The following is a 21728-nucleotide window of genomic DNA, read 5'->3' as shown; positions in this document are numbered from 1 at the left end:
TCTGGTGGCTGGGCGCAATCTAGCTCCCGGCGTCTGTCCAGAACAAAAGTATAACAGCTCGGTACCTTGATGCCGGCAGTTGGCGTGAGTAGGTACCGACTGTACTACTTCATTGATGCCCGGGGTGACGGTAGCGAGACTGTACCGGCATCAGGATATATTATTCTGACCGAGATTTCTAAGCATCCCACAAAACAAATGTGTATGACCCAATCATGTTAATCACCAGCCAGCCGGCTGCGAGAGGAAGCTCATGCCCTTGACCCTGAGACCCCCAGCTGGAGTGGGAGGCGTCTGGGCGGAGCTGGACACCACCCTAGCAGGGCTGCCAGCGGCCCGGACCACCGGCGGTTACCCAACGCCCGGCGCGTATAAAGGCGGCGGGAGGACGACACTCAGCACAGTTCGTACAGCGTCGCCACTCGGATAGCCATGAAGCTGGTGAGTGCCGGGAGATGCTTGTGCCGTCCGCAAGGGTGGGCTTACTGGCGGTGATGGGAGAGGGGGAGGGGGGGGGGGGCTGAAGCGTAGCTGGGCCCGGCTTTGTCGTATAATACGCTCCCTGGGCACGCTGGTCGAGCGCATTGTACGATTGTGTACCACCATGAAAGTGCTGTACAAAATTCTCAACCATCACCGTCGGATCCCATTGACTCCCACCCTTGTGGGCCCGGTGGTGCTTCCGAAGGTGCCACCACCCTCCTTCAGGGAGCACCGGCCGGGACCCATCCCCACCAACCGACGTGATGTCGTTTCCAAACGCACTGGAGCTCTGTAGTTTTAAGCGATTAGACCCACTGTTTCCAGAGGTGGATTTTGCATCAGGGTCCTCATCACACATGCCTCGTTGTCCGGACCGTACTCCTAACGCCTCAGCAAAACAATCTTAACTTAAGTAACAATTTTAAAAAAAGAAGTGAAAGTGCACTGATGATGTGACATGGCCCCCGCCACTGCCATTGTTGACGCCTCCGTACTAATGCGTTAGACCTGTCTTCCGTTTCGGGAACCGTTGTTAACAGGCTAGTGCTGGCGGTGAGGAACAGGGCCCGGGTCCGCCGCCTCTGTCGGGGCCGGTACTGTGGCTGGTGTCGGGACCACCTGAGGTCCGCTGTTGGTGGTGCTGGGACCGTCTCGGGTCCGCTGTTGACGGTTCTGGGACCGCCTCGGGTCCGCTGTCCCTGACCGGACCACCGCTGTCGCCCCAGATCGTCGCCGTTGCTGTGCTGGTGGTCGTGGCCGTGGCGGACAAGCCGGCGCCCGCCGCCTACCCGCCGCCGCCGCCCTACGGCTACCCCAAGCCCGTCGTCAAGATCCTCTCGTCCACTGACTCACGGCCCGAAGACCAGAGCTACGAGTTCTCGTAAGTTCTCGTCACCCTCCGCACGGCGCTGTTCCGCCACAGACTTTGACCACTTAACGGATGAAAACTATGCGAAAATTTGGTACTTTGAGCGTTCAGAGGCTAAAGCTAGATCCGTGGAGGTTTAGCTGCTTATGATAACGCAGCTTTATGAGTGTTAGTACTATTGAATCCGTGCCAGATAATTAAGCTTTTATCTTTTCATTCATGTTCTTTGAAGCGAGGTTCTTGATTCCGAGAAATTGAGCCAGGGATATAAATTCCTATCAATTCGAACAAGCACAAGTGTTGCCCGAAGATGCAGGTGGGCAGTTTGAATCAGATCAGAGCCAGGATTCCATCGTTTGGCTGTTGCTGCGAGCTGACGGAAAGCAGGGTTTGCGAAAAGTGCTGACAAATCCAGCAATGTCAGCCGCACTGCGTTCATCAGCTGGAACAACTAAACACCATGTGGTTAACAGCATTCGAAATTCAATGAACCGCTGCAGCTATGCCAGTCGTACCTCCCACACGTACAACAGGCCAAACTGTAGCTTCACAGTGCGCCCTTGTGTCCTCGGTACGCCCCCGTCACGGCCGCCGCCACCGTCACTGCAGGTACACCAGCGAGGACGGCATCGAGCGGAGCGAGAGCGGCGCCCCGCTGCCCGACTCCGGCTACTCTGAGGGCGGCTACAGCCAGCAGGGCAGCGTCAAGTACCTGTCGCCCGAGGGCACGCCCATCGAGCTCTCCTTCGTCGCCAACGCCGACGGCTTCGTTGCCACGGGCGACCACCTGCCCACCCCGGTGCCCAACCCGTACGACCGGCTGTAAGCGGCTGAACCCCGCTGGGGAGCAGCTGCGCCAGCGCATCACAAGGCTGCAGAGCCAGCCCACGTGGCATCGCCACAGGCTGCGGGATTTCCCCATGGAGGTGGGACTGACCTGAGCGCCACCTCAGTGAAGTGGGGGTGGGCTGGGCGCCACCCCAGTCATGTGTGATAATTGTCGACCGAGTTCGGCAAATATTTATGTACTGACCAGTTTTTCGTGAAAATATACTTTGTGACGTATTTCGGCGAGCATTTTACAGACGATCGGTAGGCGTGTGTCATGGTTATATCCGCAGCGAAATGCAACCCAGTTTGATGAATATCAGTAGGAGCTTCTTCAAGTCACACGCTTAATTTGAATACAGCGATGCATCAGTTTCTGTCGGCATGCTTATCCCTACGCTTATGAGTTATGAGTCCTTATTCTGACAACTATCGACTTGCAATACACTAGATGGTATTGACTAAGCGCCATAATCAAGCGGGCATTTGCCTGATTAACAAAACTTGATGTTTCAAGTTTTTCAAGTTTTCAGATTTCAAGGGCTAGTCATGAGTGATCAAATTTAACAAAAAGCTGGCATTCAAAACTGAAACGTGTAAATACAGAAAATGCCTAAAATCTGCACAGATGCTGTCATTTCATAGATACCAACATATCCAAAATGTCGGGCTCCCACATTCTAACATCGCTATTGCGCCGGGAGATTCCCGAAACACAGAAGGCTAAGCCGGAGAGTTACGATGACCAACACCATGAGGTTAAAAGCTATTTACAAAGTGCATTAGGCATGGCGAACCAAGCACAAACTTCGCGAATATCTCATCTTATATATGTGTATATATATATATATATATATATATATATATATATATATATATCCTAACATTGCACAATCATTACACTATCTTTAACATCTCAGCTTTTCAAACTCTTACAGTATAGCTAACAGCTGCCCGAAAGATAGCCGGTCAGACCGAAAAGTTTCGATCATCCGCACCGAGCATAAGGATGGAAAGAAACTTTCCACCGGACATTATAGCGGATACAAAGAGAGCTAGTTGTACACATGCATGTCCTGGACGGCATTATTCAAACCAGGTCCAAAGGCAGCTTATTGAGTTCGCCCTTGTACAAAGATAACGAAAGTGCTGCGAGCGTAAGATCTTAATACTCATTTAGCTTTAAGATCCTAAGATTTAGACTGTTTTTTAGCAGTTGCTAGAATTTCTACTTCAACGCTCGAAGTTTTTCACCTTCGCTCATGTAGCTACTTTAGCTTCGCTCAGGAGGTATGCTTCCTTTCTGTTCGAGCCCGCTCCTGAGATCTTAAAAATGCCACGAGAAAATGCGGCATGGGAAACCACTGGTCAAACTGTATCAGTAAGATTTTTCTTGGTACTCGTGACTGCAAACTTTGGCAGGTCAAATCAGCTCAGATGGGTCAAATTAGCATTTCAGATACCGTCCTGCGAGGGGAAAAAGGAGTAGCAGCAACCACCTTTCTTCCGGGTCATGTCCTGGCGGAATTTGAGCCGCGGGTGTCTGGAATGTCAAGTCAGGAGTGGGTGTCAGGATTTGCATGCAATTGCTCGTCAATTTTCTTTTTTCAGGAGCGGTCAAAATCGGGACGGAACTGTTTCATTTTCAAACGGCTTTGAATTGTACCTGATATTGTGAGGTAGCCCTGACAGCGTGATTACACCATCCTACATCTTTCCGTGCAGTCTGTTTGAGCTTTACAATGGCTGTGGTCGTCTGACTAGACTGTTTAGAACCACCAAATTTTCAGGAGCAGTCTGTGCGTTCTCCATCGTGTAAAAATGGTGCCTATGATCCTAGGTTATATTCTTTTGACTGGAGCGGACGAAATATCTCAACATTTACCACTTTTTTTCTCAAAGGTTTTCCAATTTTTTTCTTCTAGGGGTTAAAAATTTAAGATTCAGGCGATATCAGAACTCGCACTGTATCATTTGACGACAGACATCCTGAGGGTCCGAAAGGTACCGAAGTTGATATATCGTCGAAGTATACTGATTTCGCACAACCTTTCTAAGGGTAATTAAGTAGCCGTACTCTATCCTTTAAACGCAAAGTTGTTTTTTATCCTTTTATCACAAATAAAGTTATTATCATACAAATCTTTCAATATATTTTTTCAGTTCTCCCTGTTTTACCGTGCCATGAAAAAACTGGCAGGTAGCTCACAAGCCACACCTCATTCGTCATAGTATCACATTTTGAGCAGTGCATACAGATGACATTTGTGAAGGAACCCTTTTCTAATGGACTATTTCTTGCTATTTCTTTTCCCATCTACATAAGCTTTCTTCTGCGTTTTACAAAGCGTTGAGCGCTTTTCGCTCGGGTCTTCTCCTCCAATTGCCTTTTAGGGAGGAGCTGGTCATTACGAGAGATGTGCCTCTCTGTTTCCGACAACTTTCGTTTCTTGGGGGCGCGAAGACTGTTGGAAGAGGGAGTGTGCCATCTATTAGACCATAAGGTGACGGTAGGACCGGGTGACGTGCTGTACCGGTGTAGCCGGGTGCCGGTGCCGCCGCTGTGCCGCCGGGGTGTTGTGCTGTGCCGACGCTGCAGGGGTGTTTTGCCGCTCGTCACGCTCCATACGCCCTTCAACGCTTTCCTCCAAAGGCTTATGTCAAAGCACAGCGTTGTGGCTGAAGAGTTCTGAGCTTCCGAAGACACGGTCAGGGTTAAAAGGCACAACTCCATTGGCCTAAAAGCCACTGATGGCGTTTTCTGGGCTCTGAAGCACGACCTTGTAGGCTTGTGAGAACAAACCGCCTATACACATGTCTATGATCCTTCGGCGCAAGTGAGTGTCATGGAAGAACTTCACTTGCCGGGCCCAGACCGCTTCGAGAGGCCCGCATTGTGTCAAGTTGAGGAGGTGCACGACTTGTGAACAGTGTGGGGATATGGTAGCGATGTCCAGTCTCCCGTGCTTTCGCGCTGGGGCAACAACACTCAGACTGACATAGCTGCTATGGTTGTATGTAACGGCCAGAAGCCCTCCGACAGGTACGGGCACGGCATGCTGGACGAAGTGCCGAAACCACTCTACAAAAAGTCCGTAGTTGATCCAGCCGTCGTCGCTGACCGGTGCCTATGGTTCCAACGGGATGGTCCTTGGTTAGTGCCGCGTTCTCTGTTCTCCCACCTTAGATCATTATTGGTGGGACGCCCACTGGCACATCCCACACTGGTTGTCAGCTTACCCCGTTCTGTTGTCGTAACTTGGCCGACCTTGTGTTGTCCTCGTTCAGCAAGCACTTTTGGGATTTCAGGCACGGGGCTCAGGCCGTCCCATCAACACTGCACACCCTGGGAGGAAGGGGTGGGGCCTTTGCTCTGATGTTGCACGAGCCGGCTGTCGTAGAATTGTTGCACGTTGTTTTTTTATAAAACCGTCTAATCTTACCAAACTGTAGTCTCGGACTTTTCGGAGCGAAATTCTGCGGGTGCCTTTTCACAAAGTCGGTCACTCAGTCTGGGCCACCACACCTCTTCTGGTGATTGAAGGGATGCTTTATCTTCGGTCTTACGGCGTATTCGTATACATTGCTGGCCATGGCCTCTCGTTATGCCGATGTACACGTTTGACAGGTGCGGAATTCGCCGCTCCATTGCGTTCTCAAAATAGTTGGGCATGACTGTCTTTTTGCCGAGGCATGGAGGATCATCTGGTTGCAACGGACCGTCGTCTTTTAGGCGATCCCTGGGGGCTGAGAGGGACCTTCCAAACGTCCTACAGGTCTGCCGTATCTCCAGGCCCCTACGTGCAGCTTTTACGGCATCCTTTATGGATGTTGTGCTCCAAGATCCCCAGTCACAATCTCGGATATAGTTTCGAGGCATTCTGGAAAGGAAAGACGGAGGTAAACAATAGCTGCAACAGAGCTAACTAGTCATTTTTGGATTTTTATGCACACGTGAATTTTAAAAATTCGCATCTATCTTACATATATCCAATCATTGTTATCCCTTAAAGCCCATAGACAATACCGCCTGGGGTAGCACCGCCCATGGTGGGATAACACCGCCAGAACGGGCGGTGTTACCCCAAAAGCCTGTTTGATGCAGAAGAGCGTGGATGACGTTATTACCGATCACGTCGTGTGCAATCCAGGGCGCGCAAACTTGACGTAAATGCCTATAAACCTCAGAGATATCGTCATATATCATGATTCAGTACTATTCTTTCCACTTCCGTGACTGTAAAATACCCCACTCTCAATACCACTACGCGCAAAGGCAGAGCACACCATAATTCAGACGAAAAATTCAATTAAATCAAAGCGCCCGGTGCCCTATGTTCTTCTTCTGCGCCGCGGTTAAAGACGACCGTCAGCTCTTCACGCACAATGTCCAATATTCTCGATGTTGAGGCGGGTGGTGTTTGCCGAAGGACGGTGCTATCCCTCCTGCCCTTTCTAAAAAAAACAAAAAAAAAACGGAGCCTTACCAGCCATGCTAAAGGAAATGTCGTACACTTGAAGATATTGAAGCAGCACCAGATATGATCAATAAGTGCAAAGGGCTGCTGCAGACAACATAATCTCTCTATTTAGTAAATATACCCCTCGATACGCCATTGTTTGATTGCGTCATGGAACGTTTGTATCATAACGCTAACTTCTAGTTCATCAATCTCCCGAGACATGGCAATGTGAGCTGGAGGTGTTTGCTCAGCCAAACGTGCCCGTGTTTGGGTCTTTTCTCGTGGTGCTCTTTCATATTTGTTCGTGAGTTTAAGATGTTTGCTTGTACTCACATACCTGTTTATATCGCTATTATAAGTAACTCAGTTACAAGTCATATTTCTGTCAAGGTAATTACCGTAATATCTCCGAATTATTGAGAATAATGTATTAGTTCTTGTTTTATGCAGCGCAAAACGTAACCCGTGTTAGAATCTTGCATACCTTGCATGACCCTGATTGGGAGCCAGCTGACGGCCGCGATTTTTAGAAATTTTTGCTCACAAACGTCAGAAATGTGCGACTCAGCAATTATATTTTTATTGATCTGGAACGTCGTATGCCATTTGAATGGCATGTTGTGAAGGACGTTATTATAGCGTCATGGATGCCTGGATAACCTCCAAATAATCTGTGCGAAATAGTCTGCACATCTTGGTTGGCATGTAGCTCGGAAACTCGAGGGTTTTTGGTCTTAAGAAGAGCATGGCTGTTAATTGCACCGAGTGATCTCCAAGATGGCTATTTCAGTTCAAAATCCCATGCAGATATGGAAAAGCCGCTTTACATCAAACACCATTGTTTTTCACGAGGGCGCTGTGCCCTATACCCATGGACAAAACAGAAAATTAGCGTAGATTGTGTAAGTTGGCCGGATGGCTATGCCCCCAAACTCCGTAACCGGATCCATTAATGAAACCGGATGGTTATCACCCCACAGACACAAAACCTCATATTTTTGTCGTTTAGGGGGATTGCACGACCATTGGATGTACGAATGATACAGATGGCATCCACCAACAAGCCTTTTGACTATGACATATGAACACGTGCGTAATGTGGCGTGCCTCCGTAGCAGAGCAGAAGCAGTGAATAACTCGATTCGTGTGGCAACAACTTTTGGGAAAAGGAGGGCGTCGATCTAAGCAGTTCGCCGAAAGAAAATCTCAGGTTCGGCCTCCACTGCCCGTCGTTCCACCAGGTGTCGCACCTGCGCCTGTCAGCCAGATGTCACTGGCGTCGCGCGGCTTGTTTTCCGGCCCGGTCTCCGGTTCGCCACCACGGAGGTGGCCAAGGCGTGACCCCGGAAGAGGGCGGCGGGAACAGCTAGCTGTCTATCGTTTGCCCTCGACCCTCTGTCCGTATCCACGCAATGCTGAAATAGCTCGATCGGTCTTACGGGCCGTTTCAACATAGAGCAGTATTGAGCCAAAAGCCTGGAGAAAACCATAAGAGACAGGAGGTTACGAAGATGCTGCTAGCAGGAACATGACATACATCGTTCCTTATCGTCTGGGGATCGGGTGTTATAAAGATTTCACAAAATTTGGGAACGTCAGGAAAAGTTAAATCCCCATTTGAATGCCCCTTTTATAGCATCAGCTGCCGCGCGTAGAAGGAAGGCAGCCGCACCAGACGAGCCAGGGAGACAAGAACAAGGCGATAAAGGCAGATAAGATGGTGGCCAATGACGCGGAGGAACGGTCAGCGCCGACGTGGAATCAAGTGATGTGGGGCTTAGAAAATGTCTCGCAGTCTGAAAATGACGAGCCTGAAAATGCCAGGAGAATGTGATGACTGACCGCTCCAATAAACCACGCATGATCCTCACCGCCGGCGCTGGGAGACGTGTGGCCGTCCTCCTGAGCCACACGGTGAATGAACCGAGTAGTCTGCACGATGTGGTGGTGGAGAGGTGGGTGTCGATGGATTCGCAAGCTGGGGAGACGGTGTAGTATAGCGCGGTTACTAATGCGCGCATCTGGGTGCGCCTTTGCAGCCGGCTGCCGAAAGCAGGGGCCGAACGGCCGTGTCAGCCGCGATCAGTGGTCACCGGAACGGCAAGTTTCTGATATTGGTGAGAGCGCGCGCATATCACGCTATTTTAATAATATACAAATTTGAAACGCAAAATGTTTTTCATCAAAATAAAGTGAGCTAGACATGTTCAAAAAATGAAGGGTAGAAACGGTGTTTTTCGGCCCACGGTTAGTCCCCTTATCGCTTTTAGCAGTTTGTGCTCCTGTCCTCTCCCGCTCTCTCTGCCATGGCATGTTTGTGCTAAGTGAACAGCCCTCATCTCCTTATGAATCAGTAAGATTATGATTTGGTGACCGCACACGTTTCCGATATTGATGCTCTCCCGGCCAGATCTTATTTAAATTTAAGTTTGGCGGGGAAATATTTTAGTGATCGGTATAGTTATTCATATTGATTCGAATAAAGAAGTTTTGATGAGCATCAATCCAGTTCTCGACCTACGTTAGAATTCTTTGTCTATTCCAAAAGTAACACAAATTCGTCTGCCACTCTGTTACGTGTGGAAGATCCACCAATCAGAAAGCGCCAAATAGCTTCGCGTTACTCTCTAGACGTTTCAATTACGGTGACGTGGTATTCAATGCGTTGGGGTACCGGGCCTGCGTTGTGCTTCTTGGCGTGGTCCGGTCAGGTGTGGCATATTTTGGCCTGCCAACTTGAGGAAGCTTCTGGTGTGCGGTTATTGCTGTTCTAGTCCTAGTGCATACAAATAATTGTTTAATCTGTTGTACAACAACATAACCACATACCGTAAATATGCAGGGCTCGATCGTTCCGCTATGTATGTTCCTCCTATATCAAAGCACAGTGGTATCGTCTCTTCGAGAGGGTGACTGTGAAGGTATGTGGTTACTACTTTCTTAAAGTGCATGTCAAAAGTGTCCAGAGTCTATTTATCTGTAAGCCATTAGAAGAATCTGAATGTAACAGTTTTGGGCAGAATCTGTTATTTTTTAGGCAGCCTTTGCTAGCTTAATCCGCACCCAAAACATGCATGCTGTTAAGTTATGTCACTGGCAGCCAGGAAGTCAGTCTGCAAAAAATCCACTGTGTTGAATGCATGGAAGCTGGTGCCCTGTACCTTTCACTTGTGTGCATGAAACTCGGGCAGGATAAATTGTGTTGAATTTTCTCATTTTTACATGAGAAATGTTATGTGGGAGATTTTATGTCAGGAGTTACCTTTAAAATGTCATGTTTTTTTTAAACACTGCTCTTCAGGGACTTGAATTGGGGGTGGGTATGCTTCAAACACCAAATGCCCTGATATATGTGCATGCCTTGAAGTCATTACTGTGATCTTGCTGCTATGAATGACATGTTGGAAATAGCATAACTTTTTCATGGTCTGGAAGCAAATCACTGGTAGCAATCACAGTCACTGGTAGCAAAAGCTGTTAAATACTAGTACAGGCTGCCCTTTTCAGAATTTTCCACCTTCAGATCATCACAAGAAGTCAGACTTAGGGGTTTTAATAATCTTTACATAAACACTGCACATGGAGGATCTTTAGAGCTGGAAACACTGTTCATTATAATAGAATAGTGGAAAAAGGTCATCTTGGCTTACAACCATAATATGTAATTGTTCTTACAATATTTAAGATGATTATAAAAAACATGCAAAATCAACTAGAAAATAATGTAAATGAGTTGTTCAACTGATGCAAGTGGTGGTTACAATGCTGACATCAGAATCAAGAGTGAGAATATTGTGAATGTTTAAACCTGAGGTAAAAGTTTAGAGCCACATCTTTTAAATCATTTCTTGAGCCACTGGAAAATCACTGGATAGGTTACATGTAACCTACCTAATGCAACCAACCTAATGCAACTAGCCTCATGCAATGTCATGTCACTGGGAAACCAAATGAATTGGTGACAAGGAATAATATGTAATATAAAGTTACATAAACAATGAAACAAAGTTAACCTAACCTATCTTACCTAACCTTATCTAATCACCTTGACCAATCTTGTAACCCTCCAACTCATCCCACTGGTATGTAAAATGTTCACAATTTGCTTTTTAGTCTCACCTAATACCCCATCAACCATTTGATTTTCATCATATTTCTGCCAATTTAAGATGTCATTTTTGGTCACTGTGTCAACTAATCAACAATTAGTATGCAAAAACCTCATATAAAAAAGCAAAAGCTAAAAGCTGGCCTTGATGGCCAGTAAGCCATTGCAATAGCCTTTGGTGTGCTGGTATCATGTAGTCAGTGTTTGAACCTACTCTGTGGTGCTATTATCATAAGTGTTAAAGTGATGAATTGATATGACGTTATTTTGCTGTTTTATTATTATGAACGGTATTTTCTACTCTAAAGAAGACAATTCATGTGCAATATGTTGATGTAAAGATGGATAAACACATAAGTTTCACCTTATAAGCTGCTTCAAAACTACATTTGTGTATACTGCCTGGCCCCAGCAAGATCTTGCTGGGGCCTGTACCATCATGTTTCTGCAGCTGGCCTGTTACTAGTGATCAATGTTGCCATCAATGTTTAGGCAGATGGTTACAAAATCCTGGAATGCCACTGATCATGGCATTCTCTTGGAATTTGTCATGTTTATGTACTTTGTGTGCTTTACCATACCTAGGTACCCAGCAAATGCAGTCCTTTTGACATCTGGCTGTGTGATTTTCTGATATGATGTTAATGATGTTTTGAATATTTGTGCTCACATGCAGCCATCTTTCTTTTCAGTCTGCATTGGGGTCATCAACAAAATATACAAGGCTGTGCCCTCTGAAGATAGCTCATCTCAAGATAAGGTGCTAAAAGTTCTGGAAGATGTGTGTGCTGGTACCAGAGGGAAGGAGCATAAATTTGTAAGTTTATATTCCTGTTGTTACTTTTTGTGTTCATCTTGCCCATACCTTTCAAGTCAGTGGAAGAGCCTTAAAGTTAACTTCAAGGGAAGTGGTTGTGGGTCATGCTGTGGATGTCTCCAAGCATCCCAGATCCAGGATGCCTCCATGGATGTCCTGTATTTGCCATTTCATGTCTTTTAGCATTGTGTCTGACCCACCTGGCTTTGCTGTCACACATGCATACACATGCATATGTTCACAATGCTAGGAGCAGCATAATTTACCAGAGGTGGGTTGCTGATAGCTTTGGGGGGTATTTTTCTATTAAGTGCCCATATGACTTAGTCTTCTGTGATTCCTCTAGCCCTCACAGTTTCATCTCAAACTTATCTTTTCCCACACACTACCTGCTGCAGTATGTTCACCATACCAAAAGTATGTAATTGGCCTTGGTGTTAATGAAATGAACTGATAAGGACAGATGTAAAAATGGAATGAAGTAATAGTAAATTACCAGGATCATGATTTTGTCATCAATCTTTGATATGCTGTGATAAGTTTATAAATGAATAAGATGTTAATTCATAAATCAGTAAGATGTGGTGCAAAACAACAAAGTGAACTGAAATTCTGAACAGCACATTAACACTTCTGGCGCATGCCACCAATGATGAAACATGACAGGAGAATGAGGATTTTACTGATTTTGTTTTTGGCTACTAGAAGATTAAATAGATAACATGAGTGCAATGATGAACCATAAAGGTTCCCCTTGGTTGTGCTTTTCCTGGCCAATGTAACAGATGTGCTTCTTGCATATAAGATACAAAAATGGCTCTTGTCAAATGTCTTATCTTGTATGTTTGGTATGTTTAGAACACTGAAAAGCTATTTTCTTTCCTTTGAAAAGTTTCCAACAATATTGACCATCATAGTTGTCATTTTGCACCCAATCCAAAAGCCAATAATTGTTTCCAAAAGTTGGAGCCCAAGCTTATGCACAGCCATGTGTTTATTTTTAGGAAAATTACACCTTGTGCACCCTTGCATGAGTCGCCAGTGACCTCAGATGTCACGTCACGCTCAGGGACCCCGGAGCGATCGGCGATCAGATGTACTGCCGCTTATGTACTATGCACATTATCACAAGTCACTGAGCAGCACAAGACGATTGCAGTCACGCTCAGACAGACAGCAAATCAGAGATAAGTGCAGCACATTATAGCATCAGCAGCTGAGCGCCCCAGCGACCCAGAGGAACACGAACGCCACACGCGATACGTTTGAAATCGCGCCCCTTCTCATGCGGACCGAAGCGGGCCGCCGCAGACTGTGCTCCGGCACATTCCAGCTGACATCCCGTCATGGGCCACCATACTGGCTATAGACGCCAGCGGAGACAACATCTTCTGTAGCTGAGTCATGAGGCGGGCCGACCGTGATGCTGTGTAATGCTGTTCTTCGACTTACTGTGTCTAATCGTGAATCACAATCAGTTTTGCATTGCTTTTAATTATCATCTGGTGCATCCTACACATCACACGCACGCACGCACGCACGCACGCACGCACGCACGCACGCACGCACGCACGCACGCACGCACGCACGCACGCACGCACGCACGCACGCACGCACGCACGCACGCACGCACCACACACACACACACACACACACACACACACACACACACACACACACACACACACACACACACACACACACACACACACACACACACACTTCAACAAAAACCAAACTGCATGCTGGTAAGTCGGTAACGGTAATCCACTAAGTCACCTGGTTATGAGCAGTGGAATGACTCCTTACTCTTGCCAGCTTGCTCGTGTGCCAATTACGATTGTTTTGTTTCCTGTTGCCAGTGCTACTACATTGGAGGCGTTGAAGATTCAGCCACTCGCACACTCAAGGATATCACTCAGCCAATGAGCTATTCCATGCCCGCTGAGAAGATCTGTGAGCGTCTGAAGAAAAAAGATCCTCAGATCTGTGAGCTGCGGTATGGTAAGTAATGAGTTTTTTACATCCAGTGTTCACTTTTGTACTGATTTTATTCGACTCACCAGCGAATCATCTTGTGATTGGGTTGGTGGCATGCGCGTTGTAAAAGTCGATAAACTTGATGCAAGACCTTATGCTACCATGTATTTCAGTGGTCACACTCGTTCAAGGCATTTCCTCCTCCTTTCAGACAAGCAGATCGACCTGAAGAACGTGGACCTGAAGAAGCTGAAGGTGCGGGACCTGAAGAAAATCCTCTCCGACTGGGACGAGATCTGCGACGGCTGCCTCGAAAAGACCGACTTCATCAAGCGGATCGAGGAGCTCAAGCCCAAGTTCATCCGCGAAGAGCTATAGAGATCTGTTCTAGGCACTGTTTATTTATGTGGGTTTGCTCTGAGTTTGGACTGTGGGTCACGCGCTGGCAGCGGTGGCATGCGACCGATCCGAAGCCGCCAGCTGCTCCCGACGCAGGGGCACAACGCTGTTATGATTTGAGGCTGATGTATTTGTTACCGACGGAGCATGCGTTTGTTAGCACCGGGCGGTGGCCACGTGCTCCATTCCTGTAGACCTATTATTGTCAAGTTTCAGACGGGCGTTGAAATCGTCGAAGCCGTGTCAGAGTCCGGCCAGCCGCCATCCGGCGGCATGGCTCTCACTGCGAGTGAATAAATCCGACGTCACATTTTCTACTATTGTTTCTGGTCAGCGCTGTGCTGAACGCCGGCTGGGGTGCCGAAGGGCGGGTGAGAGTGACAGCGGCTGGGCTGCCGACGAGCGGATGAGGGTGGCGACGGCTGGGGTGCCGACGAGCAGGTGAGAGTGGCGACGGCTTCGGTGTTGAGCGCGTGAGAGTGACGGCGGCTGGGGTGCTGACGAGCGGATGTGACTGACGGCGGCTGGGGTGCTGACGACCCGACGGTTCCGGCGGCCTGCAGACCAGTGAGTGTCAAGGGCTCCCACTAGGGGCGCAGTGCCACTCGAGCCGCACAGTCCTGTCAAGGAAGCTCGATCTCGCCGATCACGAGGACATCGTGAGCGCGGGTTGTTGGGCCAGGACCTGGGTAGGCCGCTTCCGATCGCCATCTGGGCTGGCACATGCACTCTGCTCAGAGACCGCAGGACGGGGAAACATGCTCGGATTACGTTGGCAACTGCATGTGCAAGCGTGATCGGTGTGAGTGCGGTTTCTGTGTATGCTGGTTGATGGGTGTACTAGGCCGCTTCCACTCATGTAGCTCGTGCAGCGTCCGTAACAGATGTTTTATTGGCAGGTGATCCGCATCATACTTTTACAATCAATGCGGCGTTGCGCAACATGGTACCATGCACGCATACTTGCTTTTGCGCCGGCGAGTGCGTAGTGCAGAAACGTAGCTCAGCAAGGAATTTTCTAAATGCTCTTGACACGCGCTCGGGTGGGGGGTCAAACCCACCCTCAAATGTTTTTTTCCGGAATGGCTTCGAAGGGGTGCGGCGTGGTCGCGCTAGATTTGCATAACTCTCAAAAATTGAATAGGGGATCGTTTGGCATACAATTTAGATGTACCTTGTAAGGTCGTTGGCCTACAGCAGATCAAAGTCAGGCCATGGATTCAGCGAAGCCAATTTCAAGAAAATCGTTCAATCCGATGTAACAGCGGAATGTCTGACGAAGCCACACATTTCTGAGATACCTTTCTATGCAACCCAAGAATTGAATGAATAAATTCCATGGACGTGAGGTCAGGTATGAAGGTCAGCTAAAAGTCAAAACTAATCTGCTTTATGACTCTACGGCTTGCTGTACGGGGTAGTTTCTGGTGCTCATGTCGAACTGATTAATAACGAAACCTCATTATACCTCTTCGACAGACTTCTTGAAGGTTCTAATAGGTCACTGACCTAAAATGACACAGGACATCACTTTGTTTTTAGGAGCATGCTGCCTAGCATAATCTTTGTCAGTGATTGAAATGCCAAACTCAAAGCAGTCTTTTATGATTCTGGTCGTCATGACCTTCGAAAGTTCAAACGAGGTCACCGACCTTAAGTAAACATGTGACCTGCTTAGAACAGGTGTCTGGGTTCTGGGGGCACTTTGGACACCAACTTGGAGTTTGGCCCTGTTTGACCCTGGTTGACCCAAAGATCATGACCTAGAAACCTCAAACTTTGACATAAGTGAGTTCAAGCACAGGCGAACACACCCCGTGAATTTGGTGTCTCTAGTTCCCGTAGTTTCTGAAACTGAAGGGGGTCAAATTGATACCCCACCCAAGCGAAGGGCATCCAGCTGACCACCCCTGGGGGGGGGGGGGGGTTAATGCAGCTTGAGTCGTCACGCTGCGGGGCCGGAAGAGTTAAAAGGGAAGCGTGCGGACCTAGGCGAGGGGACCGTCAGCACCCAGACAGGGATCCGCAACATGGCGGCCTGTCAGTGGCCGCCGCATCTGAGGCACGATGGCGCGACGTCCCCGCCAGTCGGTCAGGTGGTGGCGTGGGCGTCACGTGACCAGTCAGAGCGAACGAAAACAAACCGCGGCAGAAAGTGGCGTACATCGCACGTGTGGCCTATGCGTAGACAACATGACACCACGCCCTGCCTGTTGTGAGGAAACTCGAAGTCCTTCAGTCGAGTTTCATAGCTTCCAGCCCGTTGTTGTCCACAGCCTCCTATGCCTGTCAATTTCTTCGTAGAAGAGACAGTAACTGCGTGTGGGAGTTGGTAGGGCGATTGCAAGAAGTGTACATGGTGACGGATGTTGCTGGCCTGGCATAGACATTTGCAAGTTCGCCCCCTTGCTCACTGCTGTTTTTACAGTCCAGCATCCAATGTTATTTACTGTTGTTGCAGGGCATCCTCCACATGACTGAGTACAAGGTACAGAGTGACAGTCCGGCCAGGCCGAGGTAGTGACCGTCGGCGGGGTCTGTGTAGCGGTGGACCATGCCCCGGGCCAGTCTGTCAGCATGTAAGGCGAGTGGGGCCATGACTCACGTCTGAGTGAGGGGAACAATCACGGCTCGGGGCGGTGCGTCACGGCGGCGCCGGCCAGTCGCTCGCAGATCGTGTTGCGGGGATGGGCCTTGGAAGGAGTACGAGAGGTGCTGCTCGGGCGCGTGGGGTGGGAGTCTCCCTGTCGGCGTTGCGTGCGACAGTTCGCCGTTGTGTGTGGGGTGGTCCAGCCGCGATGTGACCCCGAATACAGTCCGGTCGGGTCTGGTCTGGTCTGGTCTGGTCGGTCGGCGGCGGCCGGTCGCCACGCGAGGCAAATATTCCCTCATGGAAAGGAACTGGAATGAACTTCCCAGGTCTTGTGAAACCAGGTGTGGGCCGTCGCTTTGGTAATGCCCGCAAGCCCCAGAGAATACACAGGCGCAAGCCACAGCAGTACACCCGCGACCGCCAATCACAAAGTGACGACCGCCATGCTCCATTTGATGTTGGCAAGATGGGGCCTTCGCGCGCGGAGCTTGGGCAGCTTGGGCATGACGAACGTCACAAGATACATCCGAAACTAGCATCACCAACAGATTAGACACAAGAGACCACGGCGCCAACTGCATGCACTTCCGAACCGAGTTCTGATGATAGGTCCAGAAACAGGCACTTTGGGTTCGGACTCATTTATCCCCCACTGACCGCCTCCAACACCCGCGGCATGGCAACGGCCCGGCCGCCACGTCCGCAACCGCTGAGCACTCGGCAGTCTGACGCTGCTGACCACATATACGCGGCTAATCCTTTGGTTTATTTGTGCGACAATGCGCGTTCGTCGTTCGCAAGGCTCAGTAGTACTGCTACGAGGCTGCAGCTGGGTTAGTACGCGTAACTCTGTCATCTGTGACCAAAGGTTACAAGCGAGAGTTAGTCTCCCCCACACCAGGCGTCGCTGCCGTCAGGCTTCTCACCGCAGAAGTCGACCGAGCGACGCAGAAAACACCAAATTGGGCAACCAGCAAACACCACAGGCACTGATGGCGCCTACGCCGCAGTAGCAAGACAATCACCTACGGCACACCTCAACCAGCCAGTCTCAACAACTTAACATTATGCTAGCATCCGGCTATAACTGCTGTCAGACAAGTACTACGGGAAACGCTACAATTTCTCGCTACTTCGCCAACGAAAACCCAAACTCACGGATAAAGATACACAATAAATAAGCGCCATGACAATGTCAGTCAGGTCCGAAGCCAGGCTGGAACAAGATGACTAGAGAAGACAGAACGCAATGTATCGCGCGCGTTGAGCGATCTACAAAGAGGCAGGAGACTGCGGGGGCGACGGACACTATCATTCGCTATCAGACCATAAGCCCTGAGGCGCGCAGAAACAAACACGCGCACCACAGTCGGATGCACGATTGCATATATTTTACTAACAATCACAGGTTCTCCTACCGCCCAGCACTGGCGTCGGCGCTTAGCGACACATTTGCACGAGCTCAGGTATATAAAAATAGGCTAATAAATGCTGATACTCGGGCGCGGGACGCCCGGTTCGCCCGATAAAGCGGGCTCGCGCCTAGCAGCTGCCGGCGGCCCCAGTCCAGGGTCGTGGACGGATTCCGTACTGTCCCGTGATTATTGTCCGAACTCAGATATGCGGACTGGCCGGTGCGTGCTGCCACTAACCGGGCAACACGCGCCCGCTCCCACTGACGGCCCGGCCCACCGCTGGCAGTGCGCGGTCCGCCGCGTCGACCGCCGCTCCCACTCGCCGGACTGCGGCACCACCCCGCCGGGCGCCGCGCGGCCGTCACACGAAGCGTGGCGCCGACCAGCGCGCCGCGTCAGGCGGGTCCCGAGAGGCCCGCGTGCAGCCGGCCGCTGCACCCGCCACCGGCGCCGAGAAGCCGCCGCACCGCCGGTCGGCCATCAGCCGACCGCTCAGTTGGCCTCCGAGAAGCCGTCGTACAGTTTGGTGATGACCACCTCGCCGGTGGAGAGCGTCTGAACGGCGGCGTCGCGCGTCTCGGCCGGCAACGCGGCCGCCGTCTCGGCGCCCTGCGTGGCCGCCGACAGCACCTCCTCCAGCCGGTGGATGCGCTCCAGGCGGCCCAGCTTGCCGTTGGACAGCACCTCGTCCACCATGGCCATCGACTGCGAGATGCTGGGCGAGGTGACGCAGCGCGGGGACAGCACGCCGCCTGCCGGGAGGGCGCGGGGTAAGACAGGCTTCGCCGCCGGGGGATGGCACGGCCGGGGAGAATGAACGGCGTGACGATGTGACGTAAAAGGGCTCGCCACATGTAAAATGGTGAACACAAAGGGCGCCGCATATTGGACAGGCCTCACTGTCATCGGTGCACCGATCCTCGGGAGCGGACAGGCCAGGTGGCATTTGTCGGACTGCATTGGTGACGTCACCACTGTCCGACCCGGGACAACCGCCGGTGGCCAGCAGCAACACTGCCTGCATGTGGGCATCACTGCTGCTCCCATTGTCTAAAACACACGTCCAGCAGCTGAGGGATGGGACGGCGTTCTTGTGAACACGCTGGCGCGGGCCACCACACCATATCACGTGCACCAGCCGCCAACACTCAGCGCTAAACGCTAACACGCGTGGGGGCTTGGAGCCGTGGCGGCGCAGGCGCGCGGCCGGCCGGCCGACGAGCGGAGCGGGCGCGGGCAGCTGGAGGGCGCGCCGCGGCTCGCGTCGCCTCACCGGTGCTCTCGGCGGTGGATGAGTCGCCAGAGGTGCGGCCACCGCTCTCCACGCTATTATTGCTGGCCATGCTGCTCAGGCTCGGGTACTCGGAGTCGCCGTTCATCCAGGGCAAGCGACGTCTCCGACTCCTCGGCCTGAGCCTCTCTGTCGACGCGGCAGGCCACCGCTCGGTGAGAACACACGGTCGGCGAGCATTCGCGTCCAGCGCAATTCGCGGCGCCGCTACCGTGGATGGGCGCAGCTCGGAAACCTCTCCTGGCTTGCTGTCCGCCCCCCCCCCTCTCTCCCTCTCTCCCTCTCCCTCTCCCTCTCCCTCTCCCTCTCCCTCGTCCCTCTCCCTCTCCCTCTCCCTTCTCCCCTCCCTCGCCCTCTCCCTCTCTCCTCCTCTCTCTCTCTCTACTCTCTCTATCTCTCTCTCTCTCTCTCTCTCTCTCTCTCCTCTCTCTCTCTCTACTCTCTCTCTCTCTCCTCTCTCTCTCTCCTTCCCGTTTCTCACACCCTTGCCATCAAGGTTTGTAGAGTCAACAAAACACACAAAATGGCAAAAGAGGTGAAAACAAATCCCCTAGTTCAGCTATCACATACCACTATCAGCACATTTATTACGACCGTTCACTTCATCGGGGTTGAACAGAGCGATCCCACGGACAAGGATCTTCAGAGAAGCGAATTATATCGCCCAAACAAACAGCAAGATCGGCTGCGGTGATGACTCGTGCCCGACAAACAAATGTAAAAAAAACGTTCGTTCCCTGGTAACGCCGTAATCCTCACCCATCCTCGCGCTTCTGCTGCAGCCTCTCCAGCTTCTTGGCCACCTTGTACGACTTCTCCAGCTTCTCCCGCTGCTCATCAGTCAGCTCCACGTATCTGACGAAGAGAGCGCACGGTTCTGAACAAGCCGCACGAGGCCGAGGGTGGCGCCGGCAACACAGGCCACGTCAGTGACCGGTTATCCATGGACATGACGTGTCGACGGGCGCGGCGGCACGTCCAGACGGTACCGCTGTCCGGGCACGACGACTGGCGTCCCGGCCCGTCTCAGGTACCAGTCCGGTCCGGGACGACCGTCCCACCAGAGCCGACCCCAGTGGTGCCCACCTCAGCAGACGGATCTCGCGGTTGCTCAACACAAGGTTCTTGCCGACGGCCGTCGTTTGTCCAGCTTCTCCTTGAGGTCGGTCACCTCCGTCTCCACCTTGCGCTGCTTCTTCTTCTGCTTGACGTCGTCCTGCCGGATGTACATGGTGACCTGCTCCTCGCACAGGTCGGCGAACAGCTCGCGCAGGCTGGGGTCGATGGCCCTGCGACGCCGGGACAGCCCGGTCAGCCCCGACACAGGCTCGCAGGCGAACACAGGCGGCAAGCAGGCGCCGCCGACCCGCTGCTATATAGGTATCGGGGAAAGCTTTTCCATAGGTCCACGACAGATTGCTGTTGCCTGGAGAAGCAGGCGGGCATGAGAAATAACACGCGAATGTTGCACTTTCGCAATCGTCATTTCACATCCCAAGCAACACGCTTTCTAGCACGTGCATGTCTGATCACCACAACCACGGGATGCACAAGAAATAGTGAATTTCTTGCACGGAAGGTATGGGTAGTGGACAGAAGGAGACAGGTCTTCAGCTGCTTCTTTTCAGCTGGGTAGAAGGCCGCAGAGTCATACTATGTGCCGTTGTTTTCAAGTGTTTTTTTTTCTTAAACTCGCTCAACCTTGTTCACTCATGATAAGCACGGTTTGAAACGTCAGAATTGACAACATGACTAATGTTTGCTCTATTATGCCGCTTAACCATACCTCCTGACCTACTGAAGGTCGGTGACTCACCATACGAACTCTAAATTCATAAAGTCATGGATAAGTGAATGATAGTGTTATCATAGAAGTAAACGACTTCAACATCCCCGCAGATTACTGTGAAGTAAACGACCCCACGATCCCAGTAGATGACTGTGAAGTACACGACCCCCGCACCCCAGCAGATGACTGTGAAGCGCCGGAGGCATCCGTCAGCGTTTACGCCAGGAGTGATCAGGGCAGGTTGAGGAGATGACGTCAGGACCGGTCAAGGCGGATCACCATCGGATAGCAGAATACCTGAAATATAACACCTTCGAGGGATGGGAGAACAGACCACTGGAGTTCGTGATGGACACATCACAGCGCATTCATTTCAGATAGTTTCAAAAAAGTGTTTCACTGTGTTAATTTTTGGCGCTGAATTGTTTTGTAAGTGTTAATTTACGTAAAATCCGAAACATTCGAATAACTATAACCAGCATTCTCACCTTAACCCGACGCTAATGTACGAAACAAACTTCTTTTAACACCCATGCCATCATAACATGCCTGGCACGTGCGAATAGTTCATGGATTATAATGTAGTACACCATGTACGTAAATGAATCTATACATATATGCACGTATATATATATATATATATATATATATATATGTATCTATATATATATATCTATATATATATATATGCCTG

General features: G+C 50.5%; 3 protein-coding genes and 1 long non-coding RNA gene across 4 annotated transcripts; 2 read left to right on the top strand and 2 right to left on the bottom strand.

The window, feature by feature from the left end:
• Positions 1-385: 385 nt before the first annotated feature.
• LOC119090575 (endocuticle structural glycoprotein SgAbd-1) lies at positions 386-2417 on the top strand. The gene is made up of 3 exons (XM_037213404.1): positions 386-441; positions 1209-1363; positions 1961-2417. The coding sequence occupies exons 1-3, from the start codon at positions 433-435 to the stop codon at positions 2175-2177; spliced, it is 381 nt and encodes a 126-aa protein (XP_037069299.1). The 5' UTR covers positions 386-432; the 3' UTR covers positions 2178-2417.
• Positions 2418-9311: 6894 nt separating this feature from the next.
• On the top strand, positions 9312-14261 carry LOC119090421 (mesencephalic astrocyte-derived neurotrophic factor homolog). The gene is made up of 4 exons (XM_037213220.1): positions 9312-9563; positions 11443-11567; positions 13430-13571; positions 13759-14261. Exons 1-4 carry the CDS (start codon positions 9479-9481, stop codon positions 13923-13925), a joined length of 519 nt encoding a protein of 172 aa, XP_037069115.1. The 5' UTR covers positions 9312-9478; the 3' UTR covers positions 13926-14261.
• A 4126-nt stretch (positions 14262-18387) lies between these two features.
• On the bottom strand, positions 18388-19333 carry LOC119090657 (uncharacterized). The gene is made up of 2 exons (XM_037213508.1): positions 19228-19333; positions 18388-18706 (listed from the first exon to the last, which is right to left on the bottom strand). The coding sequence occupies exons 1-2, from the start codon at positions 19331-19333 to the stop codon at positions 18447-18449; spliced, it is 366 nt and encodes a 121-aa protein (XP_037069403.1). The 3' UTR covers positions 18388-18446.
• Positions 19334-19341: 8 nt separating this feature from the next.
• LOC119090656 (uncharacterized) lies at positions 19342-20385 on the bottom strand. Its single transcript, XR_005093278.1, has 3 exons — positions 20332-20385; positions 20005-20100; positions 19342-19374 (listed from the first exon to the last, which is right to left on the bottom strand). It is a non-coding gene; the product is annotated as an uncharacterized LOC119090656 (long non-coding RNA).
• Positions 20386-21728: the final 1343 nt, after the last annotated feature.

The sequence above is a fragment of the Pollicipes pollicipes genome, unplaced genomic scaffold (assembly GCF_011947565.3).
Source record: "Pollicipes pollicipes isolate AB1234 unplaced genomic scaffold, Ppol_2.1 Scaffold_3087;HRSCAF=3621_pilon_pilon_pilon, whole genome shotgun sequence".
In the NCBI taxonomy this organism is placed as follows: domain Eukaryota; kingdom Metazoa; phylum Arthropoda; class Thecostraca; order Pollicipedomorpha; family Pollicipedidae; genus Pollicipes; species Pollicipes pollicipes.
Note: the sequence above shows the minus strand (reverse complement) of the source record. Positions and strands in the feature narration are given on the sequence as shown.

Bases quoted from the DNA above. Each gene is read 5' to 3' on its own strand.
- LOC119090575 (XM_037213404.1), top strand. The intron at 1,364-1,960 runs GTAAGTTCTCGT...CCGTCACTGCAG, and splicing joins GACCAGAGCTACGAGTTCTC to GTACACCAGCGAGGACGGCA.
- LOC119090421 (XM_037213220.1), top strand. From the start codon at position 9,479: ATGCAGGGCTCGATCGTTCCGCTATGTATGTTCCTCCTATATCAAAGC. The intron at 11,568-13,429 runs GTAAGTTTATAT...TCCTGTTGCCAG, and splicing joins GAGGGAAGGAGCATAAATTT to TGCTACTACATTGGAGGCGT. The intron at 13,572-13,758 runs GTAAGTAATGAG...TCCTCCTTTCAG, and splicing joins GATCTGTGAGCTGCGGTATG to ACAAGCAGATCGACCTGAAG.
- LOC119090657 (XM_037213508.1), bottom strand. From the start codon at position 19,333: ATGAACGGCGACTCCGAGTACCCGAGCCTGAGCAGCATGGCCAGCAAT. The intron at 18,707-19,227 runs GTGAGGCGACGC...CCCTCCCGGCAG, and splicing joins ATCCACCGCCGAGAGCACCG to GCGGCGTGCTGTCCCCGCGC.